At 38.8% G+C, this 9,661-nt stretch overlaps 1 protein-coding gene across 1 annotated transcript; it reads left to right on the top strand.

The window, feature by feature from the left end:
* Positions 1-2,429: 2,429 nt before the first annotated feature.
* Positions 2,430-3,407, top strand: LOC109396493 (putative olfactory receptor 52P1). Its single transcript, XM_019668354.1, has one exon. The coding sequence runs from the start codon at positions 2,430-2,432 to the stop codon at positions 3,405-3,407; it is 978 nt and encodes a 325-aa protein (XP_019523899.1).
* Positions 3,408-9,661: the final 6,254 nt, after the last annotated feature.

Here is a 9,661-nt window from a genome sequence, read left to right as displayed (position 1 = left end):
ACAGCAACTTGTCTGTTCCCCTTCCCCAATTCCCCAGCACTGTTCCCATCCTCCCAATTCCCCAATAAAATCTTTAAAAGAAAAAAAAAAGATTCTAAGTAAAACAAATCATTGAAATTTGTTTAGATTGCTCTGACTTTATAAATTCATTTAAGGAAAAGGTATAGCCTTCAAACATAGTTATATTTTGGGTTTTATATATACAAGAAAGCAAAAATGTAAGATTTCATGAACTACGATGCATATTTAGTTCATATTTAAATGAATTTATTTATTTGTTTATTTATTCCTTTATTCATGTATTTGATACTTTTTTTATGCTTACATGTGCCAACGTGATAGCAATACAAGATTTGGGGAGAAATCTGCCTGGGTTTATTATCCCAGAATAGCGTGATTATCCAAAGGGGAAGGTTAAAAGTTGTGACTGAAAGATGAGAGGTCTTTGGGCGATAGTAGAAGGCATTGATAGAACTTTGGGGGATCTTCTGCAAGAAAAGTTTCTTGAGAAGTTGTGCTCAGGGATTTGATAGGACAGTGGATATAAAATGAGAAAGCAGGCCTAGGAAGAAATGATTCTTTTTGGCTGCTACCTGTCATTATCACCCTTCAGGACCACTTTGGGACAGAGAGAAAAACGATGACTGAGACAGGATTTCTGCATGTTATTAGAACATTATTACTTCTGCAGGGGGAAGCTGTGTAGATGTGCTGTGAGCAGATGTCTCTGTGCTTGCCCCTTATGGCCCTTTCTATTGATGTATTGGTTGTTCCAGGCCATTTTTCCTGCTACTTACTTGCCTCTGCTACTGCTTCCCTCCTACTGACACCTAACTCTGAACAAAGTCTCCCTACAGGGCCTATCCAGCAGAACTTGCACTGTATCAAGATTTAGAATCTGGCTGCCTAAGTCCTGCTTCTGTTTAGGGTTTGCATTGATTTTGTGACTGTTTTGTTCTGTCTTATGCATTTGGAATGGATTTAGCAAAATATTTTTTGACAAACTTTAATAACTTACTTCCTCTGAAATAATGAGAAAGAAAAATATTGCAACATATCTCGATCCAGAAGTTGAGGGGACGCTGTGGTATGAGAGGTCATGGGGGCTGGAGAGGGGGGTGGGATTGCAAAAAATGCCCTGGGGAATGTCTGGGGCAAAGCCATTGGCTTGAAAAGACTAGAGCCTGAAAATCAGAAAGACGCTAGGGATAGCCAGAACTTGAGGCTGCTAACAGCAACAGGAGTTGTGCCTCTGATGCCTTCATGAGCGTGATTACTCCAGCCATGGAGTTAATGGCTCCCTGGCTCTCACACCTACACATGCTTAGGAATGCGGGCCTCTGCAATATTCAAGCTGCCAGGCCCTAAACAAGTTCCAGACTCAGCGATAGCTTCACCCTGGTTCTCCTCAGGCTCTGCCAGGACTGACAATGACTGGAAGAATCCCTAAAGTTAACCTGCCTTATCTCCTGGGAGCTCAGGAAGACCTCCAGGGTCAATATTGCACATAATAGTGGTGCTCCCTTGTGTGTGTGTTTGGGGAAGGAGAGAGTAGCAAAGAGCTAATTCTGTCACCCTGGAGGCCCTTACTTAGGTTACTTAAAGGGCCACCACATGGATTCTGAGTGCCCAAAAGTGAGGAGAGGAGAGATGCAGGGCCAGGAGTGTGCTCTCCAAGAGCCACATGAATACCTGCTGAGCTATACCTACATACATGTGGACACGCCCACACACACACGTTTGAAGGCGTCTGGGACCAGCTTTCATCTCTCAGATCACCTCGCCTTCAGGTAAATTGTTCTAGATGTTCTAGCTTTATGTTCACATTCTGGCGGCCTATTCTCTAAGCTTTGGGTGCCCAGAAATCTATCACCTGCTTCATTTTAGTCATCATTGCAAACTTCACATCAAAAAATTCCCCACAAGTTCCATGTCTGCTGAAAATGTGTATTCTTTAATTTTTGGATTAATGATTCTATTATAAGCTTTTAAGTTATCTTTTATAAAAACTCTTTATTGACCTTTCTAATCTTTTCATACCTGAGCGGCATGTGTAATATTTTGTCAATTTCTCTTTGTATTCTTATGCGTTTTTGTTTTACACTCTTAAAGTTATGTTCTTTAACAAGATATGCATTCATTTATCAATATATTCTTATATATGTAATGTTTATTTTGTTAATGAATAATGAATCAGTTTGTCCTTAATAAATGTTGTCAAAAATGCATTCTCTCACATACTAATATTGTTATATCACATTTTACTACTATAATACTGCAGTATAATGCTATCGTGATTTCACATTCATTTTTATGAATGGTAACTTTCTGACTTTTGTTTTCCACTTTGAAGATCTTGATTTTTATTTAAATTGATGCTGATGTAGTTTCTTCATTATTCCTCTCAGGTAATTCACCAGGGTGCCGCCATGACTGCTTGCAATGCCTCCCAGGGCCATCCTTCTTTCTTCATTCTCCAAGGTATTCCTGGAATGGAGGACAAACACGGATGGATATCTATCCCCTTCTCTTCCATGTACTTCCTCACTGTCCTTGGGAATTGCACCATCCTCTTCACCATCTCCACAGAGCGCTCTCTGCACAAGCCCATGTTCCTGCTCCTCTGCATGTTGGCCTGCACGGACCTGGGCATGTCCACAACCACCATTCCCAAGGTGCTGTGCATCTTCTGGTTTGGCCAGAGTAAGATCAGCTATGAGGGCTGCCTGGCCCAGCTGTTCTTCATTCACTCCATCTCTGCCTTGCAGTCTGCCATCCTAATGACCATGGCCCTTGACCGCTATGTGGCCATCTGCAAGCCCCTGCGTTATGCCACCATCCTTTCCAACAGCCGCATTGGGCTCATTGGCTTAGCAAGTTTAGTGAGAGCCATCCTGTTCATTCTTCCCATGCCCATCCTCCTCCAGCAGATGCCCTTTCATGCCAATCATGTCATCCCCACCACCTACTGTGAGCACATGGCTGTAGTAAAAATGGTATGTGTGGACACCACAGTCAACAGGATATATGGTCTGGTGGTTGCCTTGTTGGTTGTTGGGCTAGATATCTCAGCTATTGCCTCATCTTATGTGCTAATCATCCGGGCTGTAATGCGGCTGTCTTCTAAGGAAGCCCACCACAAAGCAGTCAACACCTGCACCACACACATCTGTGTCATGCTCATCTCTTACACGCCCTCACTTTTCTCTTTTCTCACTCACCGCTTTGGTCGGGGGATTCCACCCCATGTCCACACCATTCTTGGTAACCTCTACTTCCTCGTGCCTCCAATGCTCAATCCCATCATTTATGGAGTGAAAACCAAAGAGTTCCGGGATAAAGTGACCAAATATGTGTGCTGGAGGAAGGAGCCCATAACTACTGTCCATGGCCAGAAACCTGTCTGATCAGCCAGCAGTGGTAGGTATGAGAAGAAAAGGTTAAGTAGATGCGGTTTCTGGGGGAATTGGCTCATGGTAAAAATATGTCATATTGGCAGAGTAGCTGCCCAAACACTTTGAATGAGATGTTAATATACAAGAAACCTACTTGCTCTCACTAATTCCAAAGCAAGGCAATTATCCCGTGTGAAATAAAAATAATGACATCTGCTCTCCATACCTGGTGTGGTTGTTGGGAAAATTATATATGACAATGTATGGGAAAGCACTTTAAACAACAACATACACTGAACTCATGTAAAATGGGGTGGAATGTTTCTTTATGGAGAAAACATAAGAGCAAACAATAATTTGCCCACCACTTTGCCAAGGCAAGTCCAGGTATGTGTCAGTGTGGGTGTGTATTTGTATTTGTGTGTTTAAGGGGAGGTGGGAAGTGGAGATTACTTGTGGGGAGTGAAAAGAAATATGGAAAGTACGAAATGTATTTACACTCACTATTTTATTATTTCTGCTGCAGGAGCCTTACATATGGGCAACAGGACTTGTTGCTTCCTTATGAACTAGGGGATGTAATCTCCAATTCCTGGAGAAATTTCAGAGAAAAAGGAAAACTTGGAAGCTTAAAACTTTGATATCCATTTTAACTATTTCATACTTGTAAAAACTCCTAGGGTCAGTTCTCATGTTTGTCTCAACTAATTCCAGTGTCTGAGAAGACTCTCTTACAGAGACAATTCTGAGAATGTCCTATTCGTGGTTATAGTTATAAAAGTCAGTTTTATACTGGAAATCTTTGCCTACAGACCTCTACAAGGCAATTTCTCAATAAGCCCAGGAAGAAGTCATGAGTAAGTACTTAGGGCAGCTTGTGGAGCTCAGATCTTGTGCCCAGATGTGGGAATTCATTAAATTCAGAGGATAGTATTAATCACTTCTGGACACTGATTAGGGATATAGTGGCCAATATATTAAGATGCATGAAGTTTGAAAGCAGAAAGATTGTAGGGTTTTTCCATCATATTGTAGAACTAATTTATGAAAGCAGAATTCAGTGACAGAGATACCTACCCTTAAGCCCATATGACTACTATTTAAAGGAAACTCTTAAAATATTTAAACTGCAAGGAAATAAATAAAACTTCTTCAGAGTGGTACCTGATATGATAAATAATAATACAGGCTTCAAATACACTGAACCGTTCAATAACAAGGGCTAAGACAGCTAGGATATTTCAGAGGTTAAAATAATGGGCACAAACTTCAGGGGAAAAAAACCCAAAAAACCAGGATTGTATAAGAAGTGTCCTTTCTACAAATGGAGGACCAAAGGGGAAGGAAAACTTACAGGAGCAGTAATGATTGAGGAACAGAGTGCTGCCTGTCTGAAACAAATACCAAGAGCGGTTATTTAACCCACCACAAACATATAACAAAAAGGTTCACTCAGCAAAATGTTTTATGATCAATCATTTAATTGACAAATAAGTATAAGATTGTGAAAGGGCCTGAAGCAACTTTAGCTTAATAAGTTGTAGTTGCACAAAACTTACTTTCTGCTGAGGTCTGAGAGAGATTTTTTTTTATCTGAATCGAACAGGGTTGAGGTACAGAAGCAGAGAATCTACGTGCTATATAAAATATTATCAGCCTCTAATAATTCTTTTCTTTTCTTTTTCTTTTTGGTGAGACAGTTTGTAAAAATGAGAAGTCTGTTTTTACTGAAATTATCGGCAAAGGATTGATTAATACCGAAACACAAAACATTTGTGGAAATTGTGCCAGGAAAACTGGAAACAGCAACAGATTCTGGGAAAACTGAAGGAACTAAAGAAAATTAGACAAAACACAAGAAGGAAGCTTGATGGTGCCTGTTCTTTCTATCTTGGGCTTTTCTCCTTCAAAAGTGTTATTAACCTATGGTTGATTATATCTACTGCAGGATGAACTTGAGTCCTTACCTGTGGGCTTGCTGGAAATGTGACAGATGACACTAACATTCACTGACTACTTTTTTTTTTAAGATTTTATTGGGGAATTGAGGGGAGGGGAACAGCGTTGGGGACTCGGGGAAGGGGAACAGACAGATAGACAAATTGCTGTTTTTTTATTCTTCAGTCTAGTTGTGGAGGACGTTGCTTCACTGGCCCATGTTGGTATGATCATTGTGCTCTTCCCAGGTGAGGCAGTTGGTCACCGGCCTCTGGATGGCCACTCACGGTGGCTCTTGGCAGCTCACACTGGCTGCCGGCCACTCATGCTGACTGCCAGCCACTCACGTAGCTTACGGCAGCCCACTGCAGCCCCGCTGCAGCCTACGCCATCGCAGGCGACTCACAGCAGCCCACCTTCAGATTGAGCTGTTGTTCATCATCTTAGCTGTAGAGGGCGAGCATCACTGGCCCTCAATGTGGGATCCGAACCTCAGCCCCGCTGCTCAGAGCTGGCGCTCTCAAGCGAGCTCTTAACCAGCTGAGCCACTTGGCCGGCCCCTGACTACTTTTTTTTTCATGTCTATAGAGTTAATGCTAGACATGCAAAAGCTGGAAAAAATGTTCATATGTTTCATATTTTGATCTAATTCAGTCACTTTGTATTTCTCTGTTAGGTATTTGAAAGCTGAATTAATGAAGGTCCACTTTACTTTATCTCCTTTATTTGGAGAATCTGAAATAGTCCCAAGCTCCCAAATAAGTTATAAATAGTTATATAAATAATTATATAATAGTAATTGTATAAATGCCTTCTAATAAGTGATCAGGGAGGTGACACCTTTGACTAAGGTATTGGGACAGAACGTTTTTCTGCATTGGAGACTTGAAACCTGGGTTCCCCAAAAACCAGGGTCTAAGACAAAGCTTATATATTGTCAGTTTATTTAGAAATGTGATCACAGCGAGTGGGAGTGCAAAACAGGTGGAGTGAAACAGGGAAGGTGGAAAAGCCAATGCAAGTATTTTTTATCATTTCGCACTGCTGGTGGAGGCTGGTGTCCAATCCTGCCAGGACCGTCTGAGGAACCTTATGAAATATTTCAGAATTGTCTTCCCCAGAGGATGGTGAAAGGATCATACTCAGTGACTCATGTGGGGCTCATGGGCTGCCCAACAGGTGTTAACTTCCCTGTACTTTCAAGTTGTGTATGCATGACAGCAGAGCTGATTGCTGGGGGGTATCCTGTGCCACAGTGTTAGGGCAGCACTGTGGCAAGAAGTTCTAGGTTCTAGACATGACTGAGGTTGACTATCTGATTATACCTGCATGGAACTGGTTATAGTAACAATGGCTGAATAAGGGTGTGACCAAGAGGATTGTGAAGTGGTGTGCAAGGATTATCTAATGTAACAGTCTACATGACCTTAGCCCCACAGTAGGCTATGGACTTTCTTTGAAATTAATAGGGGGCTCACACCTTGAGCTCATCCAACTTTAATAACAAAGGCATCGCTCATTATTGAGATAATTCAATTTCCACAATTACAGCTAACTCAGTTGACCTTACAAAATATTCTTTTAAAAAAATATTTTAAAGAACTGGAAGGAAAAAGAACTTCTATAGATGTGCATAGTTCTCCTCAATTCTTCTGAGTATTCTCTTTTACACAGATCTAAATATGAATGTTATTTATTTATTTGCAATCCATTTTACTGCGGTTGTTAAAATTATATATGAAAGGTTGGGTAATTAAGTTCACAGTGACATGGTGGAAAGTTCGTGAACTTAATTGTCCGATCTATCTATCTATCTATCTATCTATCTATCTATCTATCTATCTATCATCTATCTATATGATTGGTAAAAGCAATCAAGTGTAGTAAAATACACAATAGAATGTAAAAGTCTTCCTTCTACTTCTACATGATCCTAGTCTCTAGAAGTAAACCCTTTGAACAGGTTTTACGTATATTCTCATAATTACCTTATATACTTAAAATATAAATACATATATAGAAGCATCTAGATAAGGTTTCTTTTTTCACAAATATGACGATACCATTTATATTCTTAGACATTTATTTAGCTTTGACCTTCAACTTGCAGCAGGTTTGTTTTGTTTTTTTTTAATTTCCCTTTCCCTCTTTGTCATCCTTTGTGAAGTTCCTCTTCCTGACCCTTTACATGAACAAGGTATATTTTTCTTTGTTTTTATTTGATTCATCCTGTCCCAGAGATTTTTACTTTGATCCTTTCTTTGGTAAGTAACACTTCCCTATCCATAATGAATTCTCCTCCACCACAAATGAGGCAAAAACAGACGCAAGTGAAGTGAACAATAAAGACAAATGAAGCTGGTAGAGCCCTTTTCCTTTGGAGTATCATGTCCCCAGTCACTGTCTTCCAGTATTGAGAAAGACAATATTTCCTCTCCCACAGCAGCACCCTTTTCCTAAAGTGCTTCTTGCGTTTTTCTTCCATTGTGAACTCTGCCCTGTTTGAGTTCATGCTCCATTTTTATAGAAATATTGTAGAAGCACCACTGCACAGCCCTCTCCTGTGAGTCTTCCATGTTTGTAACAGGAGAGCTGACTTCTTGGCCGCATTCTCTTCTTTGTGTCCTGTTGTGTCAGATGCAGCTTTGTGAGTTTACTTTCTTTAGTTTGTATTTTTAAATAATAGTTTGTTTCTGGTTGTGTAATATAAACTTGCATATTTGAGATTGAATATGGTATTCTCAAACATATTTATTATCAGTTTAAAATGGACTTTTAGATTTCTTTTTCCCACTTCTATTTAAAAAACACTCCTGCTTTAAAGTCCTCTTCTTAAAACTTGAATCACTGTCACTGTTTTAGTAGACCAATACACCTGAAAGCATGGTAGCATACGTATTCACAGCTTTTCAGTTTTACTTTAGTCCATGTTAGAAAACAAAAGACATTTATGTAGCTAAGTATCTCTAGTTGCATTTTTCTTATTATTTTTGGAGCACTGTATCATGTTCTTGGATCTTGGAGTCCTACATGCCAACAACTGTATCAAAACATTTCAATACTCAATTCTGTGGCAATGATGTCTGCCAATAGACCTGTATATTTAAACCTAAATCTTCAGAGAAGGATAGTTTGAATATGTACAACCAATTAAAAGCCTATTGTCCAGGTGGTCATTACTTCACATTTTGACAGACGTTGTTTTATTTTTCTTTGTTTCTTTATTTGTTTAAGCTTATAAAGCTCAAAGCAGGAAAAGACATCCTGTTATCATTCTGGGGATTATTAGAAGTTCTCAGAATTTATATATTATCATATAATTTTACGGAAGAAGCTACAAATTTCATTCTTTGTAAAATATGAGCAAAGACAAAGGACAGAAGTTGAGTATTTAAATATTAATCCAAATAGTTAATAAACAAGAATGGAAAGTATAGTCAAACAGGTCATGTAATGGAAGAAAACTCCATCAGAGTTTAGTAGATTTTGATATGAACTGTGAGCTTTTGATATCAGTCACAAGGTAGCAGAGCTATCTCAGAAGTGATCTGATTTCAGGGAAGTTCCACTTTGGATTCCTGAACTACATACCTAGAATTTGATTAGAGAAAGTTTAAGCAATGGTTGACAGGTGAAAAATAAAAACAATTTCAATTTGTGTCACCTCCTCCCATCTCATTTTATTTGAATGGTTTGTTATTTTCTTAAATATAATATAAAAGATAAAACCAATTAATTTTAAATTTAGATGTTCTACAATGGTTATTTGTTACAATAACACAAAACCTCATGACAGTCTTGCCCACTCTAACATAACCAGACCTTGTTGTTTAGATAACCTGGAATCCTGATAACTAGGACTGGAGCGTTGATATCTGGATGGATGCTACAGCTTGGGGACCACTATAAACCTGGTGTTAGAGTATTCTAATTCTTAGCTAATTACTGAGTGACCTTAAGAAAATGCACCCTTAAGATAAGATAGGTGTCTTTACATGTCTTCTTTGGGAAAAGATATATAGTGAAAATTGAACAAGAAATAACTTCTGTGGGCAAAATTGAATTATAATTTACAAATTATATAAGTGTATAATGAACACATTATACATTTTAACTTATTTATTTAATAGCATTTCTTAACAACTGTTCCATATCAGCATAAATAGACCTATTTTATTCTTTTTCATGACTCCTTAACATTCCTGTGTATGTTTGACAAGTTTGTTTCAGCAGTTTATTGACAGCTTTTGTTATTTAAAAATGTCATATGAGCATATTGTTATATTGACCTTTTCTTTCAACATTTGGCAAGTATTAGTGAAGTATAA

Source organism: Hipposideros armiger, unplaced genomic scaffold (genome assembly GCF_001890085.2).
Source record: "Hipposideros armiger isolate ML-2016 unplaced genomic scaffold, ASM189008v1 scaffold_525, whole genome shotgun sequence".
In the NCBI taxonomy this organism is placed as follows: Eukaryota; Metazoa; Chordata; class Mammalia; order Chiroptera; family Hipposideridae; genus Hipposideros; species Hipposideros armiger.
This window is presented reverse-complemented; position numbering and strand designations above follow the sequence as displayed.